The sequence below is a fragment of the Haplochromis burtoni genome, unplaced genomic scaffold (assembly GCF_018398535.1).
Source record: "Haplochromis burtoni strain Fernald_Lab_line unplaced genomic scaffold, NCSU_Asbu1 Contig_178, whole genome shotgun sequence".
Lineage (NCBI taxonomy): Eukaryota > Metazoa > Chordata > Actinopteri > Cichliformes > Cichlidae > Haplochromis > Haplochromis burtoni.
In genome coordinates this window covers 1,176,663-1,196,230 of record NW_024582539.1, presented here as the reverse complement: position 1 = coordinate 1,196,230, position 19,568 = coordinate 1,176,663, and the positions used below count along the sequence as shown (strand labels likewise).

The window sequence follows — 19,568 nt, the reverse complement described above, 5'->3', positions numbered from 1 at the left end:
TTGGGTGGATGGGGTGGCTGTACTCAGGATGTGGAGCAGGTCATCTACTAATTGGCAGATTGGTCTTCAATCCCTGGCCGCTCCCAAATATCCTTGGGCAAAACACTAACCCCAAGTTGCTCTCTGATGGTTAATGAGGGATAAAGGACAATGGGGACGTAGATGCTCTCCAGCTTACAATAACAGCATTAGAATTGCCACTAATGTTATATGTTTAAAATGTTCGTTTAATATGATACTAGAGGCAAAAGATATGCATTGTAAGCATGACGTTAACTTCACCAAGACTTAGCAGCTAAATAATACAAAAAGTGAAATTACACCTGAACACCAGAGTCACGTAGTTGACACACAGCATATCAAATGACATGACTGGACTAAATGAAAAGTCAGAGGCTCCCACAAATGAGCAGGATTCATTGACTGGTGATGATACACATCTGTACAGCAGTTCATAACAATCAATCCCATAGCTGTTAACTCAGACAAAATTCTTATTTTAACCAAAACCTGATCAGCGCATTTTAACAATGAATTTGTTGTGACGCTGGGCTGCTGAAAGGTTTATAAACTTCTGTCACTGAAAACTTCCGCTTATCCTTTTCAGGGTCGCGCTGGAGCCTATCCCAGCTGTCATAGGGCGAGAGGCGGGGTACACCCTGGACAGATCGCCAGTCTGTCACAGGGCTAACACACAGAGACAAACAACCATTTGCGCGCTCACACTCACACCTGTGGGCAATTTGGATTAATCAATTAACCTATCCCCACAAACTGCATGTCTTTGGACGGTGGGAGGAAGCCGGAGTACCTGAAGGAACCCACGCAAACATAGGGAGAACATGCAAACTCCACACAGAAAGACCCTGGCCTGATGGTGGAATTGAACTCAGGACCGTCTTGCTGTGCAGCAACAGTGCTAATCACCATGCCACCGTGCTGCCCGTAGTAGTGAAAGCTATCACTACTACAAAAATACAGAGTGATATGTTGTATTTCCAAAGTTTTTTCTGCACTTTTATTGAACCCTTAGTTGCAATGACACATGAGGACATCCAATAAGTAGTGATAACTGGAGTGTAAACCAAAGGAGAACGTGTTCAAGTAGAGTGTTCACTTTTATGCTGGACAGTTACATCTGTTGAAAGGCAAGGCGTGCCTTTAGTGTTTGCAAGATCTGTCCTCTGTGTGTAAGCCATCTGCTGTACAGCATATACATTACATGCAGTCAGACTGTAGTAAAGAGTGTTTGCTCTAGTTCCAGATTCATGGATTCTTGAGTATGTGAGTGTTTAAATATTGAGAGATAACACACAGTCGAAAGTGTTTACATTTGCAGGAATGTAGTTGTCATTCTGACACTGTGTAGTGCTAATAAGTCAGTCTCATTTTGTCGAGTATGCACACAAACAGACAGAGAAAAAGAGTAAATGAGAGTAGAGAGTCATTTTACGATCATTCAGGATTTATTCCAGGAGAAAAGACAAACAAAACACAATCAGTCGCTCTGGCCTGTGTTGTTATGGTAACTCTGATATGTGCACATGATTGTCAAAGGCATCTGATATACAAGCCCCATCAACAGAAAATCATCATCATCGAAATCATCATTATCACACCACATTTAAGTGCGGCAGGCAGTGGCCGCTCCGATAGGTGAGAGCATCGTCGACGTAACGACAGTGCACAGGATGAGAGTTTGTTGTGGTCACATGCAGAGAGTAAATACAGCCTGCTAAATTAGCAGGCTCTGGACAAGGACACCTACAGGGAGACACCAGGGGCCAAAGAGCAGCATGTGTAGAGTTTTAGTCCTACAAAGAAATCTTAGCGAGAGAGATTCTCTCAACTGGTCAGTTAGCTGTTCAGGTTAGAGGTGGTGGAGTGTTTTTAGCATCAGCTAAACCAAAGCTAGCTAATGCATTTACTAATGCTAACAAAGTCTAACAACTTTTTCAGTCTAAGAGGACACTGAAATAGTTGGTAACAATTCAAATACATGCTTGTAGTTCCTTGTAAGTTTCAACATAATGCTACTACTACTGAACAATTGTATAGACTTTAGCTAGGTAAAACCACCCCCGCTAATTAGTCTACATACAACACACAGTCAGTAGCTATATATTTTAAACTCTCTAGCCTTTGCATTTATGACATACAAATAAGTAAGGAAAGTATCAGAGAATTTAGCTACACAATATACATTATCAACTTAGCCAAACTAAATAAAAAGCTAACGCACATATGGTAAGGTAACATAGTACATTTTAAAATCATAAAAGTAAAAGTTCTTTATATTTGCACTTTTGATTCAGTTTTTAGATGCCTTAGATGAGAACTCTATGCCCAAACACAATTGCACATAAGTGCACTTTGCACTTTTCTTGAACGGAGCTTAATAGTAATGCCTAATTCCTAAATTTACTATTAATTTTCTTCATTGATTTTTCAGAAACTCCTTACACACCAAACACTTCCGCGTGTTAAAAAAAGGTCAGCTAGCATGCTTTTGACGACATCTATTAGAAACTACTTGCCCCACAATGCACTGCAAATTTTTAACCTAAACAAAAAACCTAGATGAAACTCAGCTTATGACCAACTACTGCTTCCATAAAATCTAGTTTTCAAGCAATGAAAGGCTCTTTTTGAGATTTTAAGTCATCTTGCTCATCTTCTGAATACATTTCACTTCCATACAACTAAAACCAGCTTTAAGTATAAATTCAGTGACACAACCACTATTTAGTGTATTTTCAATTTGCATAATAAAAACCTGAAAAAAGGGCAATATAAATGCATTTTCTTCCAGTCACATGACAACACAGTCATTCTAATTAGCAGAATTAAAGCAACTTTCATAGTTAATCCAGCAAGTAATAATAGTGATAATAATAGTAAGTAATTCCAGGGGTAAATTTTGCCAGTTAGAACAAATACTCTGCTTGGCTCTTGTGGACCCGGTCATCTCAACCTGTGTACGTCTTCACATAATACAGAGATACGAACATCATACAAGGGCATATAAGATTATGCAAACACTCATGGTAAAGTTGAAATCTTGAAGCACTTTTTTTCAACATGCTTGTGTTTTTTCATGAAGGTGCAGTTTTTTTTCTTCATAAAAAAAGAAAGAAAGAAAAGTCAAAGGATGGTGAGTTTAAAGTGGAGAGAGCGAACGTCCGTAACAGTGTGTTTCTGAGTCGGTCACAGCTTTGGATTTCTCCCGTTAGAATGGCAAAAAAACAAAAACGTAAGCCTGAGTTCAGTAAACGATGATTTCACCTTTTTAGTTGGACTGACACTGAAGTGATGGTGGAACACTGATGGCATTAAACTGCGCTGTGCAGCTCTGCTGATAGCAGTCGCGTGCTGCCAGACAGTTTCTGAAAGCTAACCGCAAAGTCGGGAAGTAAAGGAGACTTGAAGCTGCTTTTTTTTGTTACATTTTTTTTTTTTACATTAAAACATTCCATAGAGGATACAATCAACTTCCCTTGCAAACTCACTCGTTCATTCACTCACTCAGACATGCCTGTACAGCAAAACATTCGTAAATATTACCTTGAAAATGATCATCAGTATTCACAATCTATTTACAGTAGCATGGAAAGACTCATTTGGATTACATTTATGTTCTCTCTCTCTGTAGCAAACAAAAACAGCAGACATAAAACCACAGAGGAGCATGAACCTGAACCCTCTGCCTGCCTCACAGCACATTCAGAAGCCCACACGTCCAAGCTAAAGTGTACGACTTCACATTTAATGAACGGTATTCCTAATTCATTAACCTCTTTGAACAACCTCTTAAATCCCTAATGTAGCTCATTCAAATTTAATAATAATAGGTAAATGAGTGAAATGGTCTTGAATAGATTTAAATAGAGCTGCTGATGTTTTCTTTTGTTTCCTGATCATGCTTTCCAGAAATAAAAAAACATTGACAACACACTTCAAATGTTTTTAAAAAATGCATAGCAATCAATGGGTAAATAGACGCGATAACAGTGAAGAATAAGATTAAGGTGGTCATTGGAATAAAGCCCTTACACGGTAGAAAGTTCCCTTCGGTATACATTGACGTCAGAGTCGGATTAGTTTCCTCTCAGAAAAATGTGTCGGAATAAATGCAAACCTTCAGAAATCTCAACTATCTGTGCGCAGGCATGTGTGCAGCAGTTCAAACATTAGAAGTTTGCTTCTTTTTTGACTGCCCTGACCTGCCTTAAATATTCATACTCATCGAACTTCAGACTTGCTTGGTTGCTACAGCATTGTGCATAAAGTAACAGAAGTGTTTTCAGCCAATGAATAGTTTTCATGACACCGAGAAGTGCATGCATCACTAGTGTCACCATATATTATGCAAGTTTTACAATTTATCCTATAGTGCTTGAAAAACAGTACATTCTGCGAAGACTGTAGTTTTATAAACAAGAACTGCAGCATGATTAGTGGTTTTCGCAGTCTTCTATCCATTAAAAGGGTATTTAAAATGTCAAATATCCCACTGCCACAGACAGAATGAAAAGCTAAAGATATACTGACTTTTTATTTCTCCAATATGGGGTGGGCCCACATCCCATAATGTGACTAACTGAACTTTAACCTAAAATACATAATCAGTAGTTTATGGTCTTTCTGCGACTTTACATTGTGTATTATAGCTGATGGATTTCTATGTTGTCATCCTTCAAAAGATTATAAATGACATTTTTCTTCCCCTGAACAACCTTCAAGCAAAGCCAATAACGAGCGCACCTACAAAAACAGGCGTTTTTTGTGCATAATGTTTTGGCCGAAACCTATTAGAAACACATCACCTTAGACACACTGCTGGATTAGGCTGGAAATTTTGCTTCATCACACTCACATACTTGGACCCAAATCTTATTTTTGAAAAACCAACAGAAGGAAGGACTCTGGGGTCAGAGCTTCAGATGGGGCAAGAACTTTGTAAACTAGGTAAGATACATTAAACACAATGCTGGTTTTGGACTTTTTGTGGGATTATGGCTTAGTCTATGCTAGAGAAAAATAGGATGATGACCTGGAACTTGCATTTTCAAGTTTTCTGCTTTTAGTGACGAAAGCAACCTGTCTCCAAACACAGACTCTGAATGGCAGAATTTAGAAATAATTGGTGTGTAAATTAACACACTTTAAAAACAGACAAATTGCCAACACACTGCAATCAATCTCAGTCAGTGTGCTAGTGAGTGCAACTCATCTGCAAGAGGACTCGTCTCAACTGGTTGTAGTCTGGTTATATTCCAATATAAATGCAAGGTTGCCAAGCACCTATGCCATTTTTGGAATAAATTGCCATCATGCAGCAACTAAGTCATTACTTATAGAGTCATTTCTGAGTCTGTTTCAAATCTACGAGGTTCTGATGAATTTCTGTGTATGAAGATGGCAACAAATTAGCAATTTTAACCAATTTATCAAAGTTAATGAGTGTTATCACAAACAGACAGCATGTAATTACCAACTTGTTTCCATTCCATCACAAACTGATAGCAGACTGACTTGGTCTTATTGCCATTTTATTGCCTTCCTGACACACCAAAGTTGCTTTGAAGGGGGCAGCTGACTGCGAGTGGTTGCAGACTGGTCCCAGTGTTCGAAGCAACCATTTCAAAGGAAGCAAGATCATAATATCGTTCTACATCGCCACAGTAATTTTGGACATGCTGCAATCTTCAGCCACTTTTACCCTAGTGTGACTTTGTCATTAGCTGACGATAGGAAAAATGCAGAAATACTTTAGAAACATTACTCCTTATCCTTTCAGTGAGGGCAAAAGAGATGATAAACTAGATGGTAGATGGAGTCTAACACACAGAACTGTGCAGTGAACCAAAAATGAATTCGAGAAAACTTTGGTGAGTGTAGATTTACTGTCATTTTCACCTTAACCCAAATTTTATCCAAATGCGGCCTCACACCCACCTCATACTGCCACATATCGAGACAAGCACTATGAACACAGTTTTTTAGCAAGACAATTCAGGCAATAAAAATAATGTAAATGGCAACAGATTTTGAAAAGATAAAAGGTCACAAAACGTTCTCTTTAGGTTATTTTGCAGCTATAATTAAGCCCTTAGTTTCCATCTTGAACAACTTCAAATCTGGCTAGTTTTGTTCTAATTTGTCAAGCACTGCAGAATGAACCAAATTGTCTTCATTACCAAGCAATAGTCTTTGGCTACAATTCAATAAAGGGATCGGTACAATTGCATCGAATAAAGACATGACAATCTGATATGTGTGAGTGAGCACCCTACATTGTACAGCTCTGCGTTCTGGGACAGGAAAGGCCATTAGCCATGTTCAAGAGTTCCATTAGGTGAAGAAAACAAAAGTCGGGTTAGTAGTCAAAAATACTGACTGAGTCGTGGATCTGTGCATTTATTTAGAGCCCTGTTTCCAAAAAAGTTGGGACAACATGTAGAATGTAAATAACGAAGAGAATGCATTGATTTACCATGTCCTAACCTCCGCACTGAATTGAAAATAGCATAAAGAAAACATGAAGTAATATTATATATCATTATATATTTGAAAACAGCAAAAAGTTTGAAAGAGTTGGGGCAGAAATAACGACTGGAAAAGTAGATTAATGCCTAAAAAACCTGGACTTGGGTGTTGCACGCATCACCAGTGACATCAGTACAGCCCTGTAATCTCTTAAAAGGTGGTAAAGCCTAACCTGGGGACACTTGCACATGTTTTAGGGCTACACTGACAAGCATAAACTGCCACCATAGAACAGGTTAGTTGCAACTTACTGCTGCTGCTTTTCTTTAATGGAAATCACTGCATGTGTTCAGAAATGCTTCTGAAAGCTATCAGAAACATTGCGGAGCAGCTGAAATCCAATATCAAAGAATAGTGGGATAAACATTTTTTCTTTTAAAACTACAGCAATCGGCCTCCAGGTTTTTCAAAACAATTGAAATAAGTGGTGATTAGGAAATATGCCCCTGTCCCAACTTCTTTGAAAAGTGCTGCAGGTATCAGCCAGCGTGGTTGGTGAATCGCTGCTTTCAGTCTTTAATTACATTTCGTGACGTTTTTTGAAAACGCTTCAAAAAAAGCTTCAAAAGTAAGCATCGATGCCCTGCTGTTGCCTGCAGTGAGCCCACGTATGTATACGGTCAATAGAAGTCCAGGTCTAAATTATCAATGCTGAAGTCGCGCACCAACACAACACTACAGTAAGGACACAGCTAACGTCCTGAAGCCTGGATCATTAACTGCAATGCTGGCTGGAACGGCCGGACTGTGACAAACCCCAAAAATAAAAAGACTAAATCAGGAAACTGGTGTTCACCAGCACACAGTGCAGCTGCAGTTTTCCCTGAGCACTTCTGGACTGGGTGCAGCTTGACAAATAAAGAAGGTGAGATCATGGCTTCGGTAGAGACATAAAGAACGACGGCAGGCTACAGCTTCTCCATTCTGGATTGTGTCTCTGAGGACCCACCAGGCCTTTCTTTTAGTAACTATGCTGCGCTGCCTGTAGCTCCTTGGGAAGTCTAATGACAATCCATCTTTAGTTTCTGACTTTTTTACCTGGACGTGTTTTCCAGTAAATACTTATCTCTATGTGTTCTAATTCTATCCTAAACTTATTCCATGTTTCATAATAACCATTATGTGTGTCCCTTAAAGGGCAATTATTATAAAAGTTTTAATAAAGTAAGAAAATAATAAACAAATCAGAATCTTTCAGACAATAAACAAGTTGTATAATGCTCTGACATCCAATCAATAAAGGTTTACAATCTCTACTCACTCTGATAAACACATGTGAATGGCAGCTAATCTATGTCTGATCCTTTCTGTGCAAAATAGATAAAGCGCTTACTCATGTTTCCACATCTCAACAGTCATATGGTACTTTTAAAGCACTTCTTAAAGCACGAACAAACAAACAGAGAACCAAGCCCATAAGGACACACAAATGTCTTAAAGGTGCTATGTGTGGCATTTTTACACGGATAAACCACTGTCAACATGAATTTGCTACATCTGCATCATTTGTGTTTAAAAAAAACAACGACCGTCTGTTTTCCGTGTTCCACAATTACCAGGTCAGATTGGCAGGGAGATGTGTTTGATTAACAGGAAGTGAGAGTTGCTGTTTTTAGACCAAGCATCTGGCGATGATGGGAATTGGGTTCTAATTTAGATCCTAACACAACAACAGCTATTAATAAAGAGGAACTACATGTGGTTCATCTTGGGTATTGTCTCATTTGGTTACACTAATTATGCCAAGGTAGCAATATCAATTTGACAATGATATGTTTGTTACACATAGCGTCTTTAAATTTAACAGCAGTTAATAAAAGTAAAACAATCCGTTTGCCAACAGTCAAACCTAAGTCGGAAAAAAAACTAAATAAATTGATGCGGGAAAGATCAGATTGAATGGGAAGGTTGAACTTGTATGACACCAGCAGCTCCACCGTGAACCACCAACTGCAGCTCACAGGTGGAGCAGTGGACACCCTTTTATCAGGTAATGATCAAAGCCAACTGTGTGAACATCCCCAGTGTGAGACCGTGGGTGTGCTGTGGCTGTGGCAGGACGAGTTTTACGCTGACATCCTGGTGGGTGTGCAGTATGACAATGGTGGCTTGAATCGGTGGGGTGGCGGTAAAGTCCTCTGCTCTCCCACGAGCAGGGCGGGGTACTGGCTGGGGGGCCTATCCGAGAGGCAGTAAAGCAAAGAGAGGGAGGGACAAAGAAGAGGGCGATCGTCTTCCTCACTGGTCGTCCTCGATCTCTCTTTCTTTCCCGCTCTCCCTGCTTCACAGCGCCGTGGCCTCCCAGCTGGTTCCCCGCGGGACCTGGCGTCACTTGGTTTCCGTGAGGACCGGGGCGGGGACCGCAGATGGGTGTGGCCGGTTCAGCTCCGTCCCCGTGGCAGGAGAAGAGGCTGCAGATGCCAGGCTGCAGGGTGTGACTGGTGCAGTGACACCTGAAAGAAGGGAATGAGAAGCTGCATCAGCTGCTTGTAATACTGAAATCCCTCCTTGATTTCCAAAAGAAGTAGAAAACCACAGGCTTGCATTTCTCACTAGTGACTGGATCACTAAGATAAAATTAGTTTCACTTTGATAAAGAAGTGAAGACATGAAACAGCTTTTGCACTGTACAGCTAAATATGTTGAGGAAAAATACAAAATAACGTAGGTAATAAATGTAACGCTGTTCTGGCCCTTAGCTCATGTAATTTAGTGTAAATTTTATTGTTCAGAATTGTATTACAAGCCCTGCCGTCTACTAACTCAATCTTCGCTGAACAAGGTTTACCACTGTTCATTTCTCTTGCACTAAAATCCAATCCATTTATGAGGTGTGTCTATCTCAAAGATGTAACTAGAGCTACACCAATAAACCGCACTGCTCCATCTTTGAGATGAGGTATTAAGTGTAAATCTGTACCGTACTTACATTAACATTTCCTCTCCATTGTCAGGGCTACCCCTCTAAAAAACCAGAAATCTTGCTGTTTATATTTTCAAACAGCACATTTGACTTTTATAATGAAAAGCAGTATTTTATAGAAATACAGTTAGGTCCATATATATTTGGACAAGAAAAAAGTATGAACAAGGCGTGGAACAGCTCATGATGCAAAGCATGCCACATCATCTATAAAGCAGAACCATTGTGATGGTTTGGGCGTGCATGGCTGCCAGTGACACTGAGACAATAGTGGTTATTGATGATGTGACACAGGACAGAAGTAGACGAATGAATTCTGAGGTGTTCAGTGACATACTCATGCTCAAATTGATTGGGCAGTGTTTCATAATACAGAAGGTCAGTGACCCCAAACATACAGCCAAAGCAACCCAGGAGTTTGTTAAACCAAAGAAGTGGAACACCTATTCAGTATGATCAGGTAAATGCACTTTTTCTGGAATTCATAACGTCCCAAATCCTGAAGACACTGCAAGGCACTGCGCTCCCACACTGTGCCCTAAATTTTGCTCATTCACTGTTACATACTCCTATGAACAGCTCACATATGTTCTCTTAACTTTCTGATGCCACTGACACCACTGAATCATACTCACAATCCTTGTGGGGAGCTGCTATGTTGTTATCGATGGAAGAGATCTTGCTGGCGACAGCGCTAGTGCTCTGGCTCTGCGCCGTCTGGCCGGTATTTTGGCTTTGAGCCGGCTGGTTCTGGCCCGCCTGGCTCTGGCTTTGGGCTGACTTCTGCGTCTGACTCGGCCTAGTCGGTGCGTTGGACGCATCAATGCTGCTCCCCATGCTGCTGCCAAGCTGCAGCCGCCTCATGTGCCGAACCACGGCAGTGGCATTGAACGCTTGCTGTGAAGAGCATAGAAACAAAAGGAAAAATCTGATCACGAAACCTTGGGACAATGCACGCTGAGCCATCACAACTTAGGTCTGCACTAAAGTATACCCTGCTTTATCATCCTTCTGTACACTAATGGGAACTATTGTTTAAAAAATTAACATCTAGCCGTATTTAAACAGAGTTCAAACTAATGACTGAGACCATAAACTCTTGAGCCATACCTTATTATGACGGCAGAGTTCAATAACCTGGTAACGTTATGGTAAATTATATTGTGTTAAAATGACCTAGTAAATCATTTTCATTTGTGGAACATGGGAATTGTTTGAAATCTGAAGTTTGTTCTTATTTCTTCTGACTTCTTTAGGGGTAAATAGCTGTTGAGAGGTAGATCTTACCCACGAGACAAGCCAGGTTTTTATTGCTGAGTGATTCACCTTCTAAAAACAGTTGGCTGAGGAGCTGTAATAGGGTAATGTAGTCTATTGCAGTAGAGCCAAAACCACAGAGAATAAACTGCAGTAAACAAAATTTACCCTCCATTTGCTCTTGGCAAAGTTCTTTCTGATCTGCCGGCTGACTGACTCATGGATGTTCTTGCAGAGAGCCGTATCCCCAGCGATCCTGAGATATATATATAACGACACAAAAACACAATTTCTTAGTCAATACTTCTGAATGTATATCAACATCGATATCAATATTGATTTGATGGATTTTTGTGATGCTGTTGTGTGTGTGTGTTTGTGTGTGCATGTGTGTTTCTCACCAGGGGTGTCTGAGCGCCTGTTCACAAGTGAAACGCTTGGCTGGGTCTTTTTCCATCAGTCTGCTGATGAAATCCTTGGCTGGGAGAAAAACAAACCAAACATATAAACACCACATTGTTTTTTACTACGTTAAAACCCACTCACAAAACATTTTGTGACACTGAAAATCTTTGACATTTCGATCAGGGAAAGATGTTTTCAGATGTCAGATGTTGCACAGAGTAATGCACTGTTTGGTTTCTACTGAGAACGTGGGCTGTGTGTACCATCTGGTTTTTACTGTATCAGCCAAGTTGACCTCTGTTAATTCTACATTACTAGCAATGTGCAGGAGTGATTTCTATTTGCTCTGAGGAAACTTGACACTTCTGAAAACACAAAGCTTTTCTTGACAGTCCATAAATGCGATTTTATCCTCACTAACACAATAGACTGGTGACTGAAATAGACTTCCAGCCAATAGAACGCTGGCTTTACTTCCAGTCTATGCCCGTAACTGTGCTGGTAATGGATGAAACCACACATCGCACACTTACTCTCACATATTTTCATTCCATGCAGATTAAATCAGCGACTATGATGGAAAGGTGGTGTGTGGGCCACATGTGCCACATGATGGACCGTGGAGGCGGAAGGACAGATGGTGGAGGAAGGAGGAGGAAGAGGAGGCCTCACCTGAGTCTGATATGTCATCCCAGTACGGTGCATCAAACTCATAGTCAGCTTTCAGGATCTGCTCGAACAGCTTGGAGTCGTTTTCGTCGTAGAATGGAGGATAACCACACAACCTGCAGACGAGATATTTATTCTTTTGGTCGAATCTTTAACAGTCACTTATTTTCATTAATAAATGATTTCACTGATTACTACACAGTCCCTTTACTCATTGTCACCCTTTTGAAATGACTGCCTTGCTTAGGACACATAGTGTTAAATGCAAACACATGTGTATGTAAGAGACAGGCTAGATCTGTGTCTGTAAGGGAATACTGTAACCCAGATTAATCTTTGTAGCTACAATTTACATATGTCCCCTAAATGCCTCACATGTAGGCAACAGTGTAGTGCCACAGGCAGATTTGTGTTTCTAGACATGAATTTGACAGGTTTTCTTTTTCTCTTTTCAGGATCCCTGAATATGAAACGAATATATTTAATTTTTAAAAGGTAAAAAACTCCTTATTTAGAGATTTATAGCCTGTAAGGATTTTGCTACTCATGGCAGAGACCACAATTTGACTTAAAAATCCACCCACCCTTCATTTTTCTGTATTTTGCTTCCAAGAAACCAGACTTTCTTGTAATTTAAAAAAATCTAAATTTTCCTTTCTACGCTGGCTGTTTTTTCACCCATTTTCAGTTCAGTTGTTGTATCCAATGATCTTCAGAGGATTCTTTTTTTTTGTTAAGTCACTTAATGCTGACCTCTGAATCACTGAAGCATAATAAAGCACATAACCCAAGGGATGAACCAGTGTTGTTTCTACACAGACAACAAACTGGCAAAGAGCCCATTTTAAACTGTATCTTAATGCACTTTGTTACTAGCAGCCTGCTGCACAAACACATCACTTGTTCCCAGATGAATCTATGAAGAATACCAAAGACAATGGCAGGTATAAACCTGTATTGTTGCACTAACAAGGTGATTCTCAAACAGCTATTTAGCTGAAAACCTGGTATATCGCAGCATGATGTTCAGTGTGTTCTTTAAAAAAAAATCCAAGGGAACTGAAAAAGTGGGGGACAAAAGAAGATGCGGCAGGCTTAAAAAAACTAGCCACAGCAGGTGATCATCTGCTGTTCACTGAAGATTCTTCAAGAATAATCTCAGCGGAAGGGTGCTATAAAAAAGCCTTTGATAGCCAGGCTTTGGTATACCAAATTACACAAGACTAGACTAAAAATCTGTGGTAACAGATCTTACGGACTGATGAATAGGAATTTGAAATTTTAAGTTTAAATCACCATCAATATGTACAAGAGTGAGTGTCTACTGACATCTGCAAAACACGGTTCTGTCGTGGTTCCGGGCAGAATTTCAGCCAGTGTTGTTGTGACAACTGATGAAATTATGAACATAGAAAAGTCAGAGTCTGATTGGCAGTGGCTTCATTGTTTAGTATGACAATGATCCCAAACCCACTGCCAATGCAGACCTGGAGAGAAAAACACACAGTGGCCTACCAGAGCCCAGATCTCAACATTACTGAGGCAGTGAGGGATCGTCTCGACAGAGAACAGAACAAAAGGCAGTAAACCTCCAAAGAAGAGCTTTGAATGTCCTTCAGGAAGCCTGGAGAACTATTCTCAAAGGCTGCTTAAAGAAATGACAAAGTAGCTTGCCTCAGTTGTGTACCACACTTTTTGAAATACATTATCAGATCAAAACAAAATTCCTGTTTAGGCTTTGGAGCTAAAAACAACTTTGTGAAGTACTGGGTTAGGTTTAGAAAAAGATCAAATATGAGGGTGAAGATAGCAAATATACATCCTATAAAACTTAGTAAAAGATTATTGCTGACTGTCATGACTATGAGTCTGGCTGTAGGAAATCCGAGGTACTATCTAAAAGGAGGAATGTCCGCACCTCAGAATGCATCTGTGAAGGCAGGTTGTGGCTTGCAGTGGTCGCTTTAACACTGGTAACAAAGAACAATTTGCAGTCAAGATTTAAGTACTCCAGTTACTCTGCTACCCTCCAGTACCCCTGCTAAACTTGCAAACTTGAATTAATAGTAGGTGGTGTCGCAGTATTGTTGTCACATCTGGACTTGAGCTCAGAGCAGTGTATTATATTACTGTGACTGCGTAGTAGCAGTGGTAGTTGGCTGTATCGCCTTAATCGCATTAACATGAGATTACTGGTTCTTGGTGCTGATGAGCACAAATGAACTTAAGTCCAAGTTTGATTTTCCATAACGACACAAAGCGGAGCAACAGCAGAGCTGCCGCTCTGCCCAAAACACCTCATTACCGAGGTTCTGGATGCACCAGGAGATTTTCATAAAAACTCATTAAAATGCCGTTCTCCATCAATACACACCGGAAAGAAAGAATAAAAGGGAAACGCACCGGGCAGAGAGGAAGGAGGACTCTGCCTGCCGTGAAGGGAAAAGGGCTTTCTGCTTTGTTTTTTTTGCTTTCTCATTTGCTTAAAGACTCATTTGTCATGTTACTCGGCTGACCCTCCACTCCATCGAACACACACACACACACACACACACACACACACACACACACACACACACATACACTTGCACTCGGGATCCTGGCTGATTATCATGGTTGATTACCTGATGTGATCCTTCCACCTGAGCAGCAGTTAAAACCTAACAAGGTCTGAATCCCAACGCTAATTGTGCTAATTGCCAGCAGGGAGTTGCTCTTTCTTTTACCCTGCACGCACACAGCAACACACGGACATACACACGCACAGCCATTTCTACTGTGCTGTCAAATCCAGCAAATGCTTTTTACTAGCAAAAGCATTTACTTCACTACTCACCACAAAGTACAGCGTAAAACGGGAGAAAGACAGAGAAAAAGTCAGCGCGAGAGAGTCACGTGAGTTTGTTTGCGCCTGCTTTCCTCTCAACCACTGTGAGCTCTCTGATTGCTCCTCAGGTGTTAAACATAAATGAAGATGCAGAGGCAACGTACACCTTAAAATAACTCCAACAGTGGCGTTCTCAACAACAAGATTGCAGTCTGAGCACACAAACATGGTTTCCATTGTTCACCAACACTGGTGAAAAACAAGAAAATGAAAATGAAATCTCGTCACAGACGAGGGTGAGAAGGGTGACAAAGGCTAGATGGAGATCCGCTTAATGAGCGTAAATGTGATGTGAATGGAATGCATGTTTACAAACAGATTTTCCAGTTAAGGTGTTTTCAATTTTGTGATTCATACATGGCCGAGCCAGGTCTCCATAGCCCAGCTGATGATTAGAAAACTACTAGTATGAAAATGGCTGTTTTGTTGTGCTGTTATAAAGACCTTCATTCTATTTAATTACAAAGATTACATCCAAGGGAACTTGTAAAATGACTTTAATAGCTACTCAGAGATTTGATATAATGTTTGATGGAAGATTTGGTAAAAATATGTCACAGGAGGAAAACCAAAGGTGTAAATAACACACTAATTAAACACGATTACAATAACCTAAAACTGCTTCATACCTGTGTCTAGACACGGGTTATTTCAGTTATTTCAAAGCCTGCATGACCTCTAGGGGCGACAACTTCTCTGGTCTCATTGTATTGAAATCTATGAGAAAACGACCCTACTTCTTACTGGTTTTATGACTTTAGTTAACAATTTCCTAATTGGTTTTTTCAAAAAAAAATTTAATTCACCCTACAGCGTTACGTGTATACAACGGATGGACAAGCTAATGGTTAGCAGTCATGTGACTCAATGCAAGGCAAACCTGTGAATGTATTTAGCTGATTGACTTGGCCGCATTTCTGGCAATGAACACGATTATCACAACCTTAATGATGAATAAGGCATCAAGAATTCAGATTTCCCACCGTGACCATGACCCGGTGCTAATGCAGCTTTGGTGCTTTCTGGTGATGTCAGTCATGGTGATTGATGGAAACTGCTTCCTGTACAGTGGAATATAAAGAAGTTTAATTGGTACTTACAAGATGTAGGCGATCACTCCAATGGACCAGCAGTCGACCGCTTTACTATACGGCTTCTGGGCGAGAACCTCTGGAGCTGATAGAGAGAGGGAGAAACAAGCAGACACAGCGGGGTTAGAGAAAAAAAACGGCTTTGGAACGACCTCAGTTTGGTGGTAAACCTAACTACAGTGCGTTTTTACTTTTTCAGCTTGAGGTCCAGTAACAACTGCGGTGTGATTTTTATATGAAAAAGGGGCTGTTTAATGAGACTGAGTACAGAGAAAATATGCAGACACCTCATGTCTGTTGAAATTAAAATCACATGCCAGTTCGGTGCACGGTGGGAAATATTCTGCAGGAGGTACAGATTCTCATAGGTGCAGAAATACATGGTACAACTAGCTCCAACTAGCTCTTCTAGTTAGCTTCAGACCCATTTTCTCTGCTGCTGGTGTCGGTAAGGGAGGCTTTCCAGGCCCGACCTTTCTCTGCAGCTCATTACCGAAGGCCCTGGACAGAGCAAATTACTGATGACAGCGAGGTCGCCATAATATCACCTCACATATACACACACAAGGCTCTCGAAATAGATTTGGCATGCTCACACACATACACACAGAAGGAACACCAGTCATATCTGAGTCAAAATATAAACTTTGCACACTTGTGCTGAATCTGAGTGCTTACATTTGCTTATTAGTCTAATCTGACTCATTGTGTGTGTGTCTGTTCTGGGTTTTCTGGATGCAGAACTGGAGCATTTTTACCCACTGAGATCACCGTGTCTGCAGCTCACTAAGTCCAGAGTCGGTATCAGGGTACAATCATAATGTGTAATTTCTTAATAGTCAATCACTGAACTAACCCCGTAGTGGGTCTTTGGCTATGTCCTATTTCCAAGCGTGACTTTTCTTTTTGCTGGAAGAAGCAAATTTGACAGTTGAACGTTATCATAATGGGAAAATGAAAAAATAACAACGAAAACTGAGTCTTTCATTCAGACGCAGTTGTAAATTGTCACCTTCTTTGATTGTATTTTCACACAAAGCACCTTGAGTGGAAAAACTGCAGGAGTTCCTCTCACGGATGAGAGGAATTGATGCAAAGTTCTGACCTTTCAAAGTAAAACGATGCAAATTTTTTGCTGACTGGGTGAGAATGTGAACTGACTCTTTAAAGATAGTACACCAAAAAAAACCCTGAAGAACAGCTGGGTGCTTTGAAGCGCTTGAGCCAAAGACAGCTGGAGTTCTTTCAGGTTCTTGAAGATATTTCCCAACTCATCTAAAAGGCCACTCCAGTTCTGCGAGTGGCTTCGACTCAAGCACTTTAGTCCACCATGACACGGACGATTGAGAACCTAAACAGACACACAGCTGGATTTAGTAAAGCTGCCCTGCAACAAAAACGATTCAACATTTATGTACCTTTCTGTGTGAATAGTGGGAAATGATCTGTTTGTGCGACTTATACGACTTTTGCAACATGCAAATGTGTGTCACCGAACCTCTGTCTCCTGTAGAATGCAATCAAAGAAATGCTCACACACAAGCAGATTAAGCACACTGCACACAGAGATTCACACAAAAATGAGATATAATATGATACAGAGCATGACTGTCTGTCTCAGAGTGATAAGCATGACTGGGGTGTGTGAAGAGCACAAACACGCATCGCTCCAGATGACATGGGAAGAAAAGAGATGATGCAGGAAGTGTAAACGGCGTCAGATGGGAACAACATGTGCTCATTTAATTTATCACGTGTTTGTTGGCTCACAGGAATCATTACAGAAACAGCTAAGTCCAACTAGTCGAACTAGGTCAAACTTTGTAATGCTCGGAGAGGGTCGAACAAACCCAAAGAGCTACATCTTAGACTCTACAGGCCTAACAGGGCATTTAGAAAACGAATGAACAAGAATGACTTGTCAGGAAACAGCCTCTTCTCTTGAAAAATGGCAGCACATGTTCGGTACGTAAGGTTCCATTTGAACAAACCAGACTGTGGAACAATGTCCACACCAAAGTGAGGATCTTTGAACATGACACATTGCCAGGTTGTGTCATGAACGCGTCATACCAACTCTCAAGCAGGGTGGTGGATGAGTAATGATTTGGGCTTGTTTGGCAGCCACAGGACCTTGACAGCTATTGTGTCGACCATAAACTACTCTGTTTATCAAAGGATTCATGAGTCAAATGTGAGGCCATCTGTCAAAGAAAAATGAAGTCATGAAACGGGACGATGATCCCAAGCACAGCAGAAAACCTGCAACAGAATGGCTGAAAAAGAACAGAATCAAGGTGCAGCAGTGGCTCAAAGTCCAGACCTCAACCTGATTGAAATGCTGTGATGGGACCTTAATAGAGCCATGCATAAATGAATGCCTATAAACTTCACTGAAATGAAGCAACTTTATAAAGAAAATGGGACCTAAATTCCTCCACAATTATGTGAGAGACAGATAAAAGTCACACAAAAGACAATTACTTCAAGTTATTGCTGCTAAAGATGCTTCCACAAGCCACTGAATCATGGGGTATGGATAGTTTTGGGGGGGTTCATGAAAAACTGTCTTTTTCTCTTTTTTTGTGTGCAGTCATTAGTGTGTAATGCCAGAAGTGATTTGAAGGTCTGGATGAACTGGACCTTCATCTCTCGTTACAGCATTTTTAGACTTTAGACAAGTTGCAATTTATCTGTGTAAACAGGTAAGCTAGTGTTAGCTCACAGTTGTCAGATGAAACCACAATAGATTTTTTTATCTCCAAAAACAAATAAAGATCTCTTTGTTTGGTTCTGGCTACTGTTAGCTACTTGTATGTCTTTTAACGACCAAAAACAGTAACAGCACTAACAGAGGGGATAAACTGTGATTTTAAGAGCAAAGAAATAAGAACGTTGAGGACAGGCGGTGACGGTGCGACCGGCTTACCCACATATCCTGGCGTGCCACAGGCAGTTGACATGACGTCACCGCTGCCCTCCATCTTTGAAAGACCAAAGTCACTGATCATAATCTTGGACTCGTCTTGAGGATTAAAATACAACAGGTTCTCTGGCTGAAGAAAGAACGAAAGAAAGAATTTTGGATTACAAACACTGTCACTTTGTTTAATGTCTCAGGCAGTTAATAGACAGACAACCTTATTGCTCATTTTACACAGTCTTGGTTAATGGAGGTCACTCTGACCAATCCATTCCTTCAAACAGCTGACACACACTACACTCACCCACAACGCACTGCATGTGTCGAGCTGCTGCCCTTATTGCAGCAGTAAATCAAGGGCTGTCAAGTGAGAATGAAGCACTTGTGTGGATTTAAAGTGTGGAATGGGAGAGTGAGTGTTTGTGTGTATGTGGGGTAAGACTTCAGTGAAGAAGCAGGGAATGTGTGTGTGTGTTTGAGTGTGTTACCTTCAGGTCTCGGTGCACGATTCCCATCCTGTGCAGGTAGTTAACGGCGTCCAGGACTTGCCGGATCAGCGTGCTTGCGTCTTTCTCCGTGTAGAATCCTTTTTCCACGATTCGGTCGAACAGCTCGCCGCCAGACACCCTGCAGGACGGGACAAAGGGTGCATGTGGGAAGAAGAAGACCTTACACACACAAACACACACACAGCAGTATCTGGTAGCAGGCTGGGGGGATTTGCTGGGTTGATATTTTTGGTAATTTATGAGCAGTACAACTTCCCAGCCAAGAGTTTGTGGAAATGGTGAGCCATGTGCCAGCTCACACACACACACACACACACACACACACACACACACACACACACACACACACACACAA

At 40.9% G+C, this 19,568-nt stretch overlaps 1 protein-coding gene across 1 annotated transcript in view; it reads right to left on the bottom strand.

Moving 5' to 3' along the window:
• Window positions 1–1,447: 1,447 nt before the first annotated feature.
• The window catches only part of camk1da (calcium/calmodulin-dependent protein kinase 1Da), an 84,066-nt gene continuing 65,945 nt past the window's right edge, over window positions 1,448–19,568 (bottom strand). The window contains exons 4-11 of the mRNA XM_005942679.3: window positions 19,193–19,331; window positions 18,711–18,837; window positions 15,791–15,866; window positions 11,807–11,919; window positions 11,131–11,209; window positions 10,898–10,985; window positions 10,108–10,369; window positions 1,448–9,002 (exon numbers count right to left, since the gene is read on the bottom strand). Of these exons, the coding sequence (XP_005942741.1) occupies window positions 8,878–9,002; window positions 10,108–10,369; window positions 10,898–10,985; window positions 11,131–11,209; window positions 11,807–11,919; window positions 15,791–15,866; window positions 18,711–18,837; window positions 19,193–19,331 (1,009 nt within the window). The 3' untranslated portion in view covers window positions 1,448–8,877. The remainder of the gene's footprint in view (window positions 9,003–10,107; window positions 10,370–10,897; window positions 10,986–11,130; window positions 11,210–11,806; window positions 11,920–15,790; window positions 15,867–18,710; window positions 18,838–19,192; window positions 19,332–19,568) is intronic.